The sequence below is a fragment of the Symphalangus syndactylus genome, chromosome 16 (assembly GCF_028878055.3).
Source record: "Symphalangus syndactylus isolate Jambi chromosome 16, NHGRI_mSymSyn1-v2.1_pri, whole genome shotgun sequence".
NCBI classification, from domain to species: domain Eukaryota; kingdom Metazoa; phylum Chordata; class Mammalia; order Primates; family Hylobatidae; genus Symphalangus; species Symphalangus syndactylus.
In genome coordinates, this window is record NC_072438.2 from 66,256,126 (window position 1) to 66,274,767 (window position 18,642).

The 18,642-nt window shown below is 44.5% G+C and overlaps 1 protein-coding gene and 1 pseudogene across 7 annotated transcripts in view; one reads left to right on the forward strand and one right to left on the reverse strand.

Annotated features, from left to right (window-relative positions):
* Positions 1-18,642, reverse strand: part of EGFLAM (EGF like, fibronectin type III and laminin G domains) — a 202,382-nt gene that overhangs the window by 31,151 nt on the left and 152,589 nt on the right. For 5 of the 7 annotated variants that reach the window (XM_055245627.1, XM_055245626.1, XM_055245628.1 and 2 more), the window contains 4 exons: positions 16,530-16,719; positions 9,710-9,835; positions 7,553-7,796; positions 3,527-3,638 (listed from right to left, as the gene is read on the reverse strand). The exons of 1 other annotated variant lie outside the window; for it this stretch is intronic. In XM_055245627.1, coding sequence (XP_055101602.1) covers positions 3,527-3,638; positions 7,553-7,796; positions 9,710-9,835; positions 16,530-16,719 — 672 coding nt within the window. Of the gene's footprint in view, positions 1-3,526; positions 3,639-7,552; positions 7,797-9,709; positions 9,836-9,948; positions 10,034-16,529; positions 16,720-18,642 lie in introns of those variants that run through there. One more of the 7 variants, XM_063619542.1, reaches the window with a different exon arrangement.
* Positions 4,479-4,920, forward strand: LOC129465065 (large ribosomal subunit protein eL27-like; annotated as a pseudogene).

Here is an 18,642-nt window from a genome sequence, read left to right on the forward strand (position 1 = left end):
ATTTACGATAAAATAAATACAAATAGTAGTAGCTTTGATCATTTATTTAACAAATATTATTAGGCACTTAATATAATATGCCCCAGCCACTATGTTAAGTGCTGGAGAAACAGCAGAAAATAAGAAAGACCCAGTCCTGCCCTGCAGGGGTTTATGCAAGCAGGGAATACAGACAAGTAAAAGAGCAGGTGAGATCAGCACCGGGAAGAACTGTACAGGTGGCTATGGGTGCACCTGGGTGCCGGACACGAGAGTCTCATATCCCACCCTAGACACAGGGAGTAGGGGAGGTGGTCAAGGAAGAGTTAACATTCTGGAAACTGGAAGACGTTGGGGCTTGGAGGGAATGTGAGTATAAGGCACAGGTGAGAGGGGGCCAGAGCATGCAGAGCCTTACACGCCACATTAGGAGCGTGAACTGTACCCAAAAAGCAATGAGATTTAAGCAGGAAAGAGAGAGGTCTGTGCTTTGGAAGATCATTGGCCAGAGGGAGGAGAATGAAACTGGGGTCATGTCAAGGGTAGAGAAGACAAGACAGGTGAGTCATGGAGGAGGAAGCTCTGTTTATCTTAGGGAGCGCCCCGGGGCTGGGTCCAGCCAGGTAGCCCAGGGAAATTTCACTTAGATTAATAGACCAAAATGCCTTCTGTCAATAGCCTTCGGGCAGCTTTGAGGGTTCTTACTTAACTAAGAGGTTATCAAAAAAGTATAAAGGCTTTCAGGAATTCTTGTGGCCCAGCAGAATACTGAACCCGTCAGTAACTGTCACCACAAACCCACGGGCATCTTTCTCTTGTCATTGCTCTTACACAAAAGCTAAAATAAGATGGAAAGAGGAAAGGAGGAAGGACGCAGGGTCAAGGAGGTTTCAGAGCAGCTGGCTGCCAGGAAAAAAAATTGCATTATGGCTGTGTCCAGCAGTGGGGCCTCGTGGAGTGAGGAGCAGTTCCTTTTGGCTGCTCATCAAAATCCTCGTGCAGCACCCTCCTGCTGACAAGTGGGAGGGCTGCAGCTGCCATGCCCAAGAGGGGACCACGGGAGAGAAGCAAACATATCCCACCAAAGCCAGGCCTGCTCTGCAGTGAGGGGTTTTGTGTCTGGATCCTATACTTTGGCTTGGCTGGAAGCAGTTTGCAAAGCTGAGCAAACTTCCAGGCTGGAGTTTCCTGAAAGCCTCCGAAGCACTGCTCTTCCACACGTCTTGCATAGTCGGACTGAAGCCCAGGCTTCTGCTATTTCTCAGAGCTGCCAGCTGAGCAGCCTGGTGGTCAGGTTTAGTCTGCACACAGGCTCTTAGGTGCTTAGGTCCTGGGTTAGCCCCTCAAAGTGTACTCTAACCCCTGCCCTACCTGTGTCTGAGCTCTAAGACCACTGCCCTGTCGGCCACACTTCGAACATGATATGGACAGCGGGGGAGCAGAATTCCTTGTGGAAAAGACTTGATGAAGGTTTAGCATATGGAGATCAGGCATTGGCCTTCCCACTCCTGGTTCACAGTGGACTCAGCAGAACGCCCCTCCAATGCACACACCAAAGCCACACCTTCCTGTGGGTTCCTTTTGTTTTAAAACTCCAGTCAGCTCCATTCACCCACATGCCACCAGAGGTAAAAAAGCCAAAAGGGAGGGTGCAGGTGCCACCATATTGGTTTCATGCTCTTTTGCTGATGTGCAGTGATAGAAACTGTGAGGTGTGGTTTTTACTTATGTGTTGTCTCTTAGACCCTAATAGTAAATACTGTGTCCTGAAGAGTAACTTATTTATGGTCATGGACCTTGCCCCTACTCTTTACAAACGTTCCCATCCTCAGCTTTTGTGCCTGTTTTACAGATGTTTGCAACTAAGATCTATAGAGATACAATTGGATTTATATCATTAAGCCAACAGACAGTGAGGTGTATTCTCGTGAGCTTCTAATTCTGTCTTGGACTAAAGTCGGCTGTTAGAATGTTCTGGATTGCACCAGAAGTGACTCCGGTTCTCCATTTAAAATCAATTCCCATTCATTCCCTCCTTTCTTCCCTCCTCCCCCTCCTTCCCTCCCCCCACCCTTCCTCCCTTCCACAGATATATATGGAGCATTTTCTAGGTGTGAAGGGTGCCCATCTCTTGAAACAGAACCCAATTTGGGATTCCCCTCATTCCCAAGGAGGCCCTTGGTTCCGGTTGGTCCTCCCACCACTGCAGCCCCTCAGGCTGGCTTCTGCACACGTGTCCCTCTTTCTTCTCTCTCCAATCAAGTACCTCTTTCCCTAGCAAAAGTCTCTTTTCTTTCCTTTTCTTTTTTCTACTAGTCTATTTGCTCATTAGTATACCCAAATTTGTCAATGTCCTTTGCAAATCTTCCTTTGCACAGAATGAAAACTGGTGGGAACTAAGATATTGGCAAATCTAAAGTCCCCTCTATTTTTTTTTTTTTTTTTTTTTTTTTTTTTTTGAGACGGAGTCTCGCTCTGTCGCCCAGGCTGGAGTGCAGTGGCGCGATCTCGGCTCACTGCAAGCTCCGCCTCCCGGGTTCACGCCATTCTCCTGCCTCAGCCTCTCCGAGTAGCTGGGACTACAGGCGCCCGCCACCACGCCCGGCTAATTTTTTGTATTTTTAGTAGAGACGGGGTTTCACCGTGGTCTCGATCTCCTGACCTCATGATCCGCCCGCCTCGGCCTCCCAAAGTGCTGGGATTACAAGCGTGAGCCACCGCGCCCGGCCAGTCCCCTCTATTTTTAAGGAACTATAAATTGTGTGTGTGTTTGTAGAATCCTAGCAGGCTATAGTTTAAAGCAAATCTCGCTGACTTCCTCTTAAAAATGTTTTCTTTGAACATAACCTTAGAATTAAAATCATGGACAAAAGTTATAAACTTAAGTAGAAATCCTATCCTCTCGAGTCCATAACCATACACTATTCACCACGACCACCACCACTGCTACTACTACTACGTAAAGCTATTTAGTGCTGACCTGGTGTCAGGTACTGCTGTGTTTTACATATATAATTCTTTTAATTCTCACAGCAACTCTGTGAAGTAGGCACTGTTATCATCACCATTATCCCCATTGATAAGAGGATAATGCTGAGACAAGAAAAACAACCGTGGTAGGTCAAGTAACCAGTATGAGCTCACACCACTGGTAAGTAATTGAGCCAGATTTTGAGCCCCAGGAGTCTGGACTTACAGCCTGGTCTTGTCAGGCCTCCCCCATGCACCTCAGGCCCTACCCCAGAGTCCATGTTCTTACCTACTACTTGCTGTAGCTGATAAGAACAAAGGTGGAGGTGGGAGGCGAACAGGTGAAAGGCAATTTTGTAAGTGCTAAACCTATTGGGTATCAACTCACTTAATCCTCACAACTCTATGAGGCCCATACTATTATTATCCCCATTTATAGCTAAGCAATAGAAAAGTCACACAGGCACTGAAGTTCATGTAGTTAACCACAACACTCTGCTGCTTTTCTACCAAGACAGGCAGAAAACAGTAATCTGGCTCACACTAACCATCAAGAGAAAAGGTGTGCTGTTCTTACCTCTGCCATTCCCTCCACTACCTTCTGCTTATCCACCTGTAGGATTCCATTCTTTGCCGTGCGAGATACACGAAGCTCGTGCCAGTTGCCTAGGGTGAGGGGATCTTCACTCCTGTGGAAGGAAGATGTGGTATTATTTTTATGTATCGAGTTGATTAGGATAAGGAATGCCCAGATAGCTGGTAGAACATTATTTCTGGGTGTGTCTGTGAGTGTGTTTCTGGTAGAGATGAGCATCTGAATCAGTAAACTTAGTAAAGATCTGCCCTCACCAACCTGGGCAGGCATCATGCAATCTGCGGAGGCTCTGAACTGAACAAAAAGGAAGAGTGGGGGAAGTGCTCTCTCTTCTTGAGTTGGGACATCTACCTTCTCTAACCTTGAACATCAGTGCTCCTGGTTCTTTGGTCTTCAGACTTGGACCAAGACTTACATCATCAGCTTCCCGGTACTTGGGCCTTTGACTTGGACTGGAACGGGCATCATGGGCTCTCCGGTTCTCAGGCCTTCAGGCTTGGACTGGAAATACACCACTAAATTTCCTGGGCTGCCGGCTTGCAGACGGCAGGCCATGGGACTTCTCAGCCTCCATAATCATGCAGGCCAAAGCTTCATGATAAATCTCTCTACATGTCTATTTATAGCCTATTGGTTCTGTTTCCCTGGAGAACCCTGACGAACATAGAAGGGAACCAAGCTGGGTCAGCATGTTATGGATCATTTTTGTCAATCTAGCCTCGAGGAAACTAATGCTAACCTTAGGCACCCCAATCCATTCAGCAAAAAGAAAACACTAATTACTGCTTAGTAACAATAGCAGGATTAGCTACTATTTATTGGACGCCTTCATACGGTAGGAGCATTGCATTTATTGTTTTATTTATTCCTTACAATGAGCCTGAAATGGGACTCAGTGAGTCTGGTGAAATGGGTTTTCTAGATGAGAGGTGGCATGAAGGTAAAATATGGTCATAATTGCACACAAGCTTGGAAGAAGAGAAAAATCATAGGAGCTATGATGTAAAAAACAAATTATTTGGCATACCAATGTCTGTAACGTACTTTGAAATGCACAAAAAATAAGAAGGACCTTTCTGCTGTAGGCCTGAGTGGTTGCTGTTGAAAAGGGCAAGTTCGTGAAACCTGGGAAACTGGTGGTGGTCCTGGCCAGATGCTACTCCGACGCAAAGCTGTCATTGCGAAGAACATTGATGATGGCATCTCAGATCGCCCCTACAGCCACCAGATATCCCCTTGAACAAAACTGTTATCAATAAAGATGTCTTCAGAGATCCTGCTCTTAACCACAAGGCCCAATGGGAGGACAAGGTCAAGTCTGAAGAGAGGAACAGATGGGCAAGAACAAGTGGTTCTTTGAGAAGCTGCAGTTTTAGCTACTTTGTTTTGGTCATTAAAATTTTTTTAAAAAATAAGAAGGATGGATGGACAGATGTAACAATGGCTAGATATGTGATGAGGCAAATATTGAAAAATGTTAATTACAGACTATAGGCGCTCGGTTTCAGGATGCTTACTGTGTAATTCTTCCAATTTTTCTATATGCTTGAAATTTTTCATAATAAAATATTGGGAGGGAAACAGATTCCATATTTTCTGATATTGTAAAAATGATTAAAATTACATTAAAAGTTCAATTATTCATTCAAAGTTGAAGTGCTTAAAGTTTAATGACATTTATGCAAGTTCTACTCATTACGTTTTATAGTGAGGTGTGCAGAAAGAGACTCATTATTGCATTTGTATTTCTAGCGACGTCTAGTTCCTGGCCCTCGCTGAACTTCCCAATTATCTTGTGGTCCTGGATCATCTTTAGAAAACCTTGAGGAATACCAATGGGCACAATTATTGAAAGGTCACCACCCCCTCACTTGATTTTTGCTTTGGCAAATGCTTTTGTGATTTGTTCTTAGCAATTAGAATTTAATCACCTTGGCTAAAATCAATATGCAATAAAGAAATAAGTAGTCCTTTTTAAGTGGTCTATCTCCATAACAGAGCCATTTCATGTTTTTGTACTGCAGAGGTCATTTGCCGTCAATACGCCACCTTCCTCAACATCCTTTTATTGATCACAGCCATCAAGAACTCATTCCAATTGTTGTGATTTTTTAATCAAGTTCATAATGAATTTGCGCATCTTATCCTTTTCCTAAAGTTAAAATGATCTGGCCAATTCCACAACTTCCTGTATTTTCACTGCATTTTCTTAATTAAGCAAGAAGTCTTTGAAATGGTTTTCAAAATAAACAGCTTCCAATGGGGCATCTGAAACATCAAGAGTAATCACTTTTGTTAGGTTATGCTCAGGAGAGGATGGGATAAGGGGGCAGATGGTGGTTTGTCCCTTAGAAACTCTTGCCTCATTTTCACCACCTAATTCTTAAAAATTCTTTTTCCAGTTGCCTTTCCTGACAGGCAGTGAAACAATAACTTAGTAAATTTACAAAAATAAAATTAAAAACACCTCGTGTCAAAAATAAGCACAGAGTTATGAAAGAGACAAATGCTGGACTTCTAAGGGTTCCATGTGCTCGTGACCTCACAGCTGGAGCTGCCACTGCAGAGAGGCAGTGTAGAGGGGGCAGTCTGTCCAGGAGGAGGGCTGATGAGCCCCGACCCTCTCCTGGATCTTTCTGGTCATTCCTTATCCAGGAAGAAAACCATTTAAAAGTGCAAGGTGATATTCAAGGTGTCTTCCTTTGTCAACTTGACATACAGTTCTAAGTGAATTGCTTAGGCTATTTTGCATAATCACATGTAAATTGAATCAATTAAATCCCCACCAAAGTTGTCTTGAAATATAGGATGTTTTTGCGGAACCAGAGGTACAACAATATTTGTCCGTTCCCCTGGGGGGAAGGTGTCACTGATGTGCAGGAATTCAGCCACAAGGACAAAAACAAACCATCCTTTTTAAGAACTGTTAAAACCTAATGCGGTGAGCATTTTCTATCAGCCAGGAAAAATGATCAGTAGTTAAGGGCAATGCATGGTTGTAGCATCTCACCCACATACTCTTTTTAAACATGACAGTCTAGCAATATGCAGAGTGATTGAAAACAGTTTGCAATATTCTTTGAAAGAACAGACTAACTGATATCCTGTTACAGGACACCATGGAGCAAAACATCCTAGTGAGTTTCAAAAAAGAAGAATTAGACAAATGTAGGAACAAGAAATATGTCTGCATTTAATTAGTGGCCCCTCTGGCTTGAAGGTTAAAACTACCATCGACACAATAAAAAGATGGGAGACATAAACAAATAAAAGCATCCGCATCTACCAACTACAGGCCCCAAGGAACAATCGACCTGCTAAGTAATTTAATAGTACAAACTAGATAACAGTAGGAAAGTTTTGACTACTTAGACCAATTCTGCAAATACCAGCAAGTACTGCAGAAGCACCCATTTCCTGCTATGCTATTGAAGACCACTCATCACACATCTTTCTTGAGCATATTGCTTAGGGAACGGGTCTTTGCATTGCTGATGATTCACTGTCAATTTCCATTAAAGAAATAGTTCAAGAGGAAAGTGAATATTTAGAGTGAGGTCATCAAGGACATTTTTGTTCAAAAATATTTGTTAATACTTTTTTACTAGTTGACATGTATTTCTTGAGTGCCCATCATGTGATGCTCTGTATAAGATGCTGATTAGTTACAGTTCATCAAGTTTCTGTGGATGACATGGCATAACTTTAGGCGGAAATGGAGGCAGTTTACCTCCACCTGAAGCAAGTCCATTTTCCATAGTTCGAAGCATAGAATTGCTACCTGTTGGGTAGTTATTTGAGAAAAGGAAGCCTTGTGGGCAGGAGAGCACTCTCTATGGGAAGCCTGTCATCTGCCTGAAGCAGGACCAGTCAGGACAAGTTTCAGAAGATAAGCATGCAGAGAAGACAGGATGAGTGTGAGCTGTTGAATGGAGATTTGGTTTTTTTCTGAAGCAGTTACTATTTGCCTTTTTAAGGGAAAGAGTCCCAGAAGGTTTCAGCCCTCACCTGAGGACACCGGTCCCAGAGCCACAGTCAAAGCGGAACTCCACGTGGCCACCTGCCAAGTTGATGGACAGGAAGTCTTTGCTGCCTGTGTCATAGCTGTACAGGAGGACACCATCTCCTGAGTCTGGCCGAAATGTGATCTCAAACTCCATGAAGGAAAGGTAATGCTGGGGCTCCAGTGGCCAGGGAGTTGCAGCGTAGGATCTCAGAGACTCTCTGAATTGAGGAATGGTCAAGGTGAAAGCTGAAAAAACAAGCACGGTGTTAGAAATCCCTCTGTGGCAGAAACTGGCCATATGTGCACCCATAGCTGTGTTCTTTCCCTCCTGGGTACAGACCTAAACTACAATTCCCAGTGGCCCTGCAGTTAGGTTGGTGGTGTGACTGAATTCTGGCCAGTAGAACATGGGTGGGAGAATCATAGAGCACCCTAGGTCTGGCCCCTAAAATTTCCCTCCATCCTCCATGCTCTTTCTCTCCTCTCACGTGCCGGCAGGATGCAGGTATCAGAGGAGGACTCTAAGGCCCTAGAAGAGCCATTAGATGGAAAGAAACTGTGTCCCTGTATAACTGTGTGGAGCAGAACCCCCTCTCTCACCACCATCTCTGACCTGCAGTGATTATGTAATATGAGCAAGAACTAGCCTTGATTATGTAAGGCTACTGAAATATGAGCTGGTATGTGACAGCATTGGCTTACCCTGACTCCCATGCCCTCTTTTAGGTGACATGAGATTTGAGATTACAAAAGTTTTCCCCAGCATGGTATCTTAGGTCCAAATCTGAATTAGGGAAGAATTTGACTAGTTTAGTGATCTTAGCCTCAGTTTTATTTTCTTTTTATTTTAATTTTAGAATTCTGCAAAAATGGTTTTCCAAAATCACTTTTGGAACCCTCCATGATTCTCTAAAAGCTTTGAAATTTTCTGTTATTATTTGCCTGTGTGAGCACACATATGTGTATTTGTGTGCATGTGTGTTTCCATGTTTATATACACGTGTGTGCATGTATATATATATTTACATACTCTCTGTATATACAGTATTAAAGTGTGGAATAATTTAGTAGAACAGTACAAAAAAAGGTTACTTTTGTCCCATCACATTGTTAATGTTTCTGTGTCTACCTTCCCAATCTTTTTTTTTTTTTCCCCAAGATGGAGTCTCACTCTGTCACCCAGACTGGAGTACAGTGGTGCTATCTCGGCTCACTGCAACCTCCGCCTCCTGGGTTTAAGCAATTCTCCTGTCTCAGCCTCCCAAGTAGCTGGGATTACAGTTGTGCACCACCACACCCAGCTAATTTTTGTATTTTTAGTAGAGACGGAGTTTCACCACGTTGGCCTCGTGATCCGCCCACCTCGGCCTTCCAGAGTGCTGGGATTACAGGCGTGAGCCATTGCGCCTGGCCCCATCTTCCCAATCTTTTATCAGAAATTGACAGATATTCTAAAGAGCATGAGCCTGAGCTTTAAATGCTTTGAATTCAGTCTGATACAAACCATACTAACACAGGCTTTTTAAAAGTTATTCAAGGGCTAAGAGGAGCCCACTCATTCTTAGCATCTTGAAATGAACATATGTTTGGCTGAGGGATGGAAGGTGCCCTGCAGTAAGAAGTGCTGAAAGGCTCAACATCAGATGAGTGAGTTCTCATTACCAAACAAATTTTGGCACTCAGAGGCACTCCAACCTGGTTAAAAAAGTTTCCCCCATCTCTCCTGACAAAGCAATGTTGATCCCATAAAAATGTATGGGGCTTTGTTAGATTTGTTAAAAGTACATTGATGAGGCCTGGCGTGGTGGCTCACGCCTGTAATCCCAGCACTTTGGGAGGCTGAGGCTGGTGGATCACTTGAGGTCAAGAGTTTGACAGCAGCCTGGGCAACATGGTGAAATCCCGTCTCTACTAAAAATACAAAAATTAGCTGGGCACCTGTAGTCCCAGCTACTCAGGAGGCTGAGGCAGAGGAGAGTCACTTGAACCCAGGAGGCAGAGGCTGCAGTGAGCTGAGATGCGCCACTGCACTCAGGCCTGGGTAACAGAGGGAGCCTTTGTCTCAAAAACAAACAAATTAACAAAGAAACTACATTGATGATAAATCTACGCAAATTAACATGCAGATAGAAACCGCCTTCAACTTGCTTCTTTCTCACCATCTTCACAGTGTCGACCTTTAAACCCAAGGGGACAGAGGCAAATGTAGGAGTCGGCTTTGATTGCTGTGCAGGTGCCACCATTGATGCACGAGGCCTCATCGCAGATGCCACTGCTGCATTCCCCTAAATACAGAATGTGAATTACAAAGCCAATCCGCCATGTGTGCCAGCCCAACACAGTGGCACTGACCCCACCAGCAGCTCATGGTTCTGAATAAATACAGTTCAGTTCTTACTCCTGTTGATTTGCAGCTCTGCACAACTGCAAACGGGCTTTCAGGATAAGTGGAACATGCTCTTCATTTTAATTTGATTTTGGTTTGTCCTGTATGAAGAGCCATAGAGACTTTAAAAAACATGATGGACACAATAAATCAAATAATACATTTCTGGGCAATTTTATGACCACTAACTGGGATGACTGGGCTGTTTCTGCTTTAATTCATCTCTCTCTTGCTCTCACAAGAGCACATTTCAATCCCTCCAATGTCAACAGGGTGTTTATGTTAAAAGCATTCTAAATTGCACGACCCCAATTAGCTTAAGTGCTGCTGCCTTGTTGGTTCAAAGTTGAGACAAGCAAGGTAGGCACAGAAGGAGTTATCCAGCCACGTCTAAGCTGATTAACTCACCTGGATTGTCATCTCCTCTGTCTGGGGTAGGGAACAGGGAGGGAGGGCCCCATAATACATTGGCACATGGGTTTCAGAATCCCTATTTCTACTTCCAAAGTTACACCCTGATGAGGGACAGAAAGGTGGCCTGCAGTAAGAAGGCTGAAAGGCTCAACATCTGATGAGTGAGTTCTCTTCACCAAACAGGTCAGAGAGATCCAAAAATGGTATCCTTTGTCATTTTCAAGTGCAGGTCATCAGAGGAAAACAAATGGACTTTTCATGCGCTGTTTTTCTTCTGCTTCTTTGTGTTTTCTCTGTGTGTAAGAAATCAGTTAGACAGATGGACCACCATCTGGCCCAGAACCACAGGAGGGAGTACAAAACACTTTTTCTGGGGGTGGAGGTAGAAGGGCGTGCCTCTGGAAGTGAAGGGTCCAGCTGTGCTCTCTCCCAGTCTTCAAGGCTGCCCACTGCATGAGCTGGTAGCCCACCCTGTGAGGGCAGGAGCCCTCCTTGGCCTGAGTGTGTCATCTCAGCAGGATGAATCTCTCACCCTTCCCTCCTTGAATTGGTCCAGTCTTTTCATAAAGACTCACTGGGAGGAGGGGTAAGGGCCAGGCACCCAGGGTAGACCCAGGAGAGGAGACTGACTTCAGGGACTGCTAACAGAATTTGATTAAAGCCCGCGCAGATGGCTTGCCACCCCAGCTCAGGGGGGCTAGCCTCTGTGAATTCCAGCTGATGGCTACTGAATGTTCAGGCAGACATGACCAGTGGTCTCCAGCCACAGCCCTAAGAATGTCACCCCCAGCATTCACAGTCTCCACAGAGATGCTGGCTGACTTTTATCTTAAAGAGCCAAACTCTCAAAGGTCCCTGAGCCCCGCCAATTTCTGTGGGTCGTGATTCCTTCCCAGAGCTTGGCTGGATCCACAGGAAGAAGCGGGGTCCTTGTATGTTATTTTAGATGTACAGAAAAGGATTACATTACAAATCTTATGCATTTTAACCATTTTTTAAGAGGTGGGCGTGGGGTAGGGGAGGTCATGAAAGCCAGATGGAGGTGCTGACTTGGTGAAAGCAGCATTTCAGCAAGATTACTCTGGGAATGGCCTGCAAAACAGACTGATGAGTGACAGGAGTGGAGGAGAGGAAAAAAGTCCTATAGGGAGTGAACAGGATGGCCACAAAGAAAATGGAGAGACTGTGAAGGATCAGACATCCAAGGAAGGAAGAAATGAGAGATTCATTCTAGAGGCTGAAGGGCAAGAAGACTCCTCCAGCACAATCTCAAGGTTTGTAGCTTGGAAGACTAAAATAATGGTGCAGGAGGGAAGAAATGAGAGTGGCTGTGGACAGGACCTGGCTTATGTGAAGCAAACGAAGAGGCTGCTTTGGTTGGATTTAAGTCTAAGGTGACTGTGGAAATACACACTGCTGGTATCAGGCCTTGAAAGAAGGGAGAGAGGTTCCCAGAGTTTCCAAACCAGTGTGGGTACAAGGTCACACAAGGCATGGCACTTGTGTGAGCTGGAGAGAACCTGAGCACGGGTGAGTAAGCCACAGCAGGGGTTCTGTGAACTGAGAAGGAAAATATATTGCATCTGTATTTTCCCTAGCCTCTGCCTGGAGCTGGACATGTATTTCCATCAACTTTCAATACAGGCAAGATACTTCTAGTATTAGTAGTTCTTGTGCCTTGTGACCAATAAACCTCACAGTTGTTGTCACATTCCATTTATTGCACATATTTCAAAGTATCATTTATACCTGTTGCTACTTTGAAGTCATGGGAGTTATTTCACCCACCATTAAATAATTCTGTTCTTAATATGCTTTCTAAAGGAGCACATATATTATTGTAAAAGCAAAACTTAAAAAATATGTGATAGACCTGGGTTTCAATATAATTGTTTCCCGTTACAATATTACATATATTATTTTTCTCCATTTAAGAACATCATTATGAGAAGAGGTCCATGGGCTTCCCCAGACCACCAAAGGGGGCCGCAGCGCCAAAGAGGTCAAGAATCCCTGGGCTACTGAGAAGAGAGGACCCTGGCGGCAAGGGCCCAGGGCAGCCAGGAAGGGTGAGTGCAGACTCTAGCTGAATAGGTTCATTTTAGGGGGAAAACTCTCAATTCAAGAGTGATGGCGAGGAGAGGTGGGTGTGGCAAGGTCATGTACACACAGACCTCATCATCAATATGTAAAGTCACTTTCACCAGCGCCTACCATAGGCCAGTTGTTGTGTAGGTTTCTGCTAGATAAGAAAGCGGGAGGTAGAAGAGAAATAAGACTCCTAAGGAGGGGAAAGAATGTGAACATCATGGGGTGGAGTTCCTTAACGAGACCATGAACAAGGAGAAACTTCCCTGTCCCCAGCCCCCAGTCCATAACCGAGGCCCACCTATTTTTCCCCTAATGATCTGTCAGATCCGTCTCTGTTTCTACCACCACCACCACCTGGATCACACCATTATTTGTCATGTGACCTACTGCAATAGACCTCAGCTGGTCTACATGTATCCCTGAAAGCCCCTTCTAATGAGTTTTCAGGGGATCTTCTCAAATCACAAACTAGATCATGGCAACCATCTCATCCTTCCTCTTCCCCTGGAACAAGACCTTCCCTCTGCCTGGAATGTCCTTCTCTCCCTTCTCCACATTTTCACTCCTACTCTTGCTTCATATTAACTTACTCTTCTGAGAAACTCTTTCCCTGGCCCCCAGACCCTACAACCTCCCTATTAAACATCACCATTGCAGCATCACTTCTCCTCCATAACACTTACCCCATGTGGAACTTCACCTTCACTGTGTGATTATTATATTAATTTGGTCTCTCCACATGGCAACTATATGAGGACTGAGCTGGATCCTGCCTTGTTCATTACTTGATCTCCAGCACCCAGCACTGTGACAAGCACTAAGCAGATGCTCAGTGAAGTATTTACTGAGTGAAGTGAGGAAAAGAGCTGGTAAGCCATAGTGAGACCCATGGTCACCGCAGACCCCTTGAATCTCAAATACCCTGGGAAGTGGCTCTGTGACTGCTCCAGCAGAGTGGGGATATCCAAGATGGGATGGGCATAAATGAGTGGTGGAAATATAGGTTTGAGAATCTGAATGGAAATAATCAAGAGCTGGACCAGAGAACGCAAAATTTGCTGAGATTTCTGACCAACTATTCTAGAATGTGACTTGCAGAGAGCACAAGAGCTGGGAACAGTCTAACGAAAGACAGGAGATGAAGTGGAAGGAACTGAGTAATGCATGCCCCTCTGGGGAATGAAAACGGGTTTAGTGGGAAGGCAGAGAAAAAGTTACAGTTGAAGATGGCAATGCCAAGTTAGAGATATCAGATGGGGAACCATGACTTCCCTGGTGAGGCCGTATTTGACTTACAAAAACTTGAATTTCAGGAGGACTAACCCAAAGGACAGCAAACATGGAAGCTGAGGAAGGATAACCAGCCCCACTCTTATAACCCCAGGGGAAATGAAATGGGAAGAAATGTAAAATACCAACATGGCTGACACATGCCATTAATATTCACAGAGGAAAGTCTATACAGTAATCCAATAGCTGTATCCAGGGAGCTGGAGCCCACAAGAGAGGTCCTTTTGGTGCCACCTGCTGGAAAAGTGGGTATCGCACTGTGTCAGAATTAACAAAGCTGGCAGAAATCAGTTCTTGCCCAACTTTACAACCTCTGAACTACCTGTCAGAGGTTGCCATGCCATTTCAGGACCGCCAGGTTTATTCAGGGCTATTCCCCTGAAGAAACAGATTATAGCTGATTTGAAGGGTAGGGTTAGAATATGAATAACAATATTAATAACAGGAAACATTTACGAAATGTTTGCGATGTGCAAAGCCCTATTCTAAGTGCTTTTTACGCACCACAACTCATTTAAACAAAATAATCTTATGAGGTAGATACTATTTCTAGATGGGGAGACTGAGTTGCAAAAATTTTTCAAATCCAGGCAATCTGCCTTCAGAGTCCGGGCTCATAAACAAGGCATGTGACTCCTATGGAATGGCTGGTTCTTATGTTCTGAATCATCACAGAAAGAAGACGGATTTTGGAGACATTGTCCTACCATAGTGACAGCTTTAATAATTGTTTCAGTCATTGCTGCTTACTGTTTACTTTGACCAAGTAATCAATAGATGGTAAACTTTTTTTGTTAAGTAAACTTCATCTTTTACAGTTATAACAATGGCATCACCTATAGGAGTGAACAAGGTGGAGGGAAACAATTGGGTAGCCATTGATGTAGTTGATTTTGTTAAGAGGGTAGTCACCGGTGCCAGAATGGCTGAGGTCACATTAGACTCTACCACTTACTAGCTGTGTGACCTTGGGCAAGTTACTTAACTGTTCTGTACCATTGGTTTTTTGTTTTGTTTTGTTTTTTGTTTTTTAAGACAGTCTCACTCTGTTGTCCAAGTTGGAGTGCAGTGGCACAATCTCGTCTCACTGCAACCTCTGCCTCCCAGGTTCAAGCAATTCTCCTACCTCAGTCTCCTGGGTAGCTGGGATTACATGGGTGTGCCACTATGCCCGGCTAATTTTTGTATTTTAGTAGAGATGGAGTTTCACCATGTTGGCCAAGCTGGTCTCCAACTCCTGACCTCAGGTGATCTGCCTGCCTCAGACTCCCAAGGTGCTGAGATTACAGGCATGGGTATTGTGCCCAGCCCCGTTGGTTCTTATCTGTAAAGTAAAGCTAATGATAGCACCTACTTCACAATAACCTTGGAAAGATCAAAGTAATTTAGAATGGTGCCTACTTAAAGTAGGTGCTCAACTAATAATATTAGCTACAAGAAAAACAAACAAAACAAAAAACTGTTCTAGGAGTCATAAGGATCGAATCCTACCTCTGATTGAGGAATGGAGAGAGGGATGAATTGATATGTGGTCAAGAAAATGCAGCAAAATGTTAACGGTAGAATCTAGGCAGTGAGACTATGGTGTTCACCGAGCATTCTTTCAAAATAGCATCTCAGAGATGGAGGGAAAAGAGATTCAAGGAGGAGACTTGCCATTTCTTGCCAAGGACAAAGTCATGAGGATGTGATGCTTAGAGTAGTGAGTGAAAAGGAGAGTATCATAGTGATATCGACCCAGAGTCCTGATATCATAGAGACCCTGTTATGAACTGGACAGCTTTTCCCCCAAAATTCACAGTTGAAGTCCTAATTCCCTGTATTTGGAGATAGTATCTTTAAGGAGGTATTTGAGGTTAATTGAGGTCATAAGAGTGGGGACCTAATCCGGTCTGATTGGTGTCCTTATAGGACGATATTTGGACATACAGACATACCAGGGGTGTGCACACATGGAGGAAAGATCTCGCGAGCACACAGCGAGAAGGTGGCCATCTGCAAGCCAAGGAGAGAGGCCTCCCCAGGAACCAAATTGGCTGGCACCTTGATCTGGGACTTCCAGCCTCCAGAACAGTGAGAAAATTAATTTCTGATGTTTAACTCGCCCAGTCTGCAGTATTTTGTTATGGCAGCTCTAATAGACAGTCCCTGAATTAACCAATCTGGGAATTATCTACCTGCTGCCTTCAGTGATAGAATAAATGTCCTTATTGCTTTAAAAATAAGCCTAGCTCTGCCTGCTACTTTCAATAAGTTATTTAACTTCTGCAAGCCCCAGTTTCCTCATCTATAAAATGGGCATGATAATAACTTCTACCTCTTAGAGTTAGTGTGAAAGTAAATGACAGAGCATATGAGAAGACGTTTGGCACAGTGATCACGAATTAGAATTTGACCACTTCTTTAAGAAACAAAGAGTATATGAAAGCTCTTCTTACATTACTGTGTTGGCTCTTCCACTGGACTGGGTGAGGTAAGGTAAAAGGGTTGGATCGCTTCTTGCTTTGTCCAATAAGACCATGCCATATTTCATGATGAGGCCCAAATTGCTAGCAAGACACAACCAGGGTTTGGTGCACCATAATGTCACCATATTTTGGTGTTCAGATGCAGGGTCAGCATGTCTGCAGAGCACCAGCCTCATCCCTGGGGCCCACCTTCCTCCTGACGTTCTGCAGGTACCAGCTTCCCAGGGTAGCACCTAATGTTGCTGCTCCCTCCATGGCCCACGCCAGAAAGGCAGTCCCATAAGACATAAGTCCCATAAGAGCACCCCAACCCACCAGGCAGCCACTTACCCACATCAGCCCCACTGAGTACTTTTCCCAGGGGCCAGGGCCTCATGTCGATTCTCCTCCCATTCACAGCGAGTGACTGCACACAGCCTTGAAAGCCTCGGTTTGTCCCTGTTGCTCTGACCAACCAGTAAGCGCTGGGAGCGCCACCAAGATAGAGAGGTGTCCGGAAAGTAATTTTACTGTATTGGCCCTTTAAGAAAGATGACCCCTCATGAATACTTCACTAAACACAATCAAAAGCCAAAACACACCAGATTTTTATGAGGGACATGGTTAAGACGTCAGTGACAGCCCCAGTGTTTTCTTCCATCTGTATTTGTCTTTAAGACCTTGCCTTACTGGAAAATTAAACCCACGATTACCGTAGGGAGCTCAGTGAGTTTCTCAGAGGGCTGTGCTTCCAGAAGGGAGGATTTTGGAATGTTTCGAAGGGAAGGGAAGGGAGGTCAGAGCCACGCCTCACCCACCAGGCAGTGAACCATGCTAGGCATCCAACAAAAACGTTCTCTTTCCAGTCCTGACACCAGCTGACTGTGTACTTTGGAAGGATCTTAGGGCTATTCTGTGCCTCCAAAGGTGATAATACTAATTTTGTATACAGTGGCTAACAATTACCTTTTCACTGTCCTAGTCACCTTTATACTATATCCTGAGAGAAACACTGTTGGGGTGGGCGAGGGGTGGAGGGGAATTACCAAACAGATTATGATGCAAAGTGTTTTGAAATTTGCTTATGAATATGACTTCTGTTTTTTACAGTGAGGTAGGGAAATTTCCCATCTTAGACCAAACCACAATCTGGATTGCAGGTTTTAAGGTTACAAAATACAGAGCTGAAGATTAGGTGGGACAAAATTAAGTCACCCTTGGCCCTTTTTTTTTTTTTTGAGACAGAGTCTCGCTCTGTTGCCCAGGCTGGAGTGCAATGGAGCCATCTTGGCTCACTGTAACCTCCACCTCCCAGGTTCAAGCAATTCTCCTGCCTCAGCCTCCTGAGTAGCTGGGATTACAGTCATGTGCCACCACGCCCAGCTACTTTTGTATTTTCAGAGATGGGGTTTCACCATGTTGGTCAGGCTGGTCTCGAATTCCTGATCTCCTGATCCACCTGCCTCAGCCTCCCAAAGTGCTGAGATTACAGGCGTGAGCCACCACGCCCGGCCTGGTCATTCTTTTTTTGAGACCAAAATATCTCATTTATCTGCATTGCAGGGTAAGGAAGGGTGTCAGGGAAAGGCACGCTGCCAGAACTTATAAATGAACATTTTATAATGAACATTTACACATTCAGAGTGTAAGACTCTGAAACATAATCTTGATCCTGTAAACTTCTGTTACCAGCCAAGTGGAAAATCTAATGATCGTTTTATCTTTTCTGATGAAGAGATAAGAATCATTTGTAAATAGTAGCCTCAACAAAAGCTAGGAAGTGGGTTTTCAGGGTCAGTTAAGCTGTTTGCCAGCCACTGAGCACGCTGCTTTCATTAGATGAGTTAAATGTCCCCTTGGCTTCTTTCACCAAGATTCTCAGAATTCACTTCTTCTGGATCCCATCCTGGCCCTTTCAGTTTTGTTCCATGATCTGGGACCACAGCAGGAGGCCTGACAGCTCAATCCTTTTCTAGAGCATAAAGTGCCTTGTAGGGGTGGGTAGCTACTTTGCTGTGCCCTTCGCAAGATCCTGGGCAATAGTCTTCAAACCTGGCTTTTACATTTCAGATGAGGGTTGCCTTCTGATCCCTGGAGCTTGCTTTGCCTGCCTGTACAGGGAAATGGAAGTGTCCTGGAATTCACATTCTCCCAAGACAGCCCTTAACAGTTTGGGATGAGTCTGAGGTATAATTTATACTCCAGAGCTCCTCTACTGGATCAGGCAGAAGCCATACCCTGAAAAACTTGGCCTGAGATCTCACTCTTGCTGATATCCTCTTCTTCCCTGTCCGTCTCCTCTCTCTTAGCAGTTTCTCCTGGGAGCACTTTCTTAATACATCACTTGCACAGGACTCCACATCTCAGGTCTGTTGCTGGGGAATACCACTTAAGGTAGAATCACTGTCTCTCAGGAAAGCTTATTAAACAGCCACATCTGTGGTCCTGCTTTACAACTTGCTTA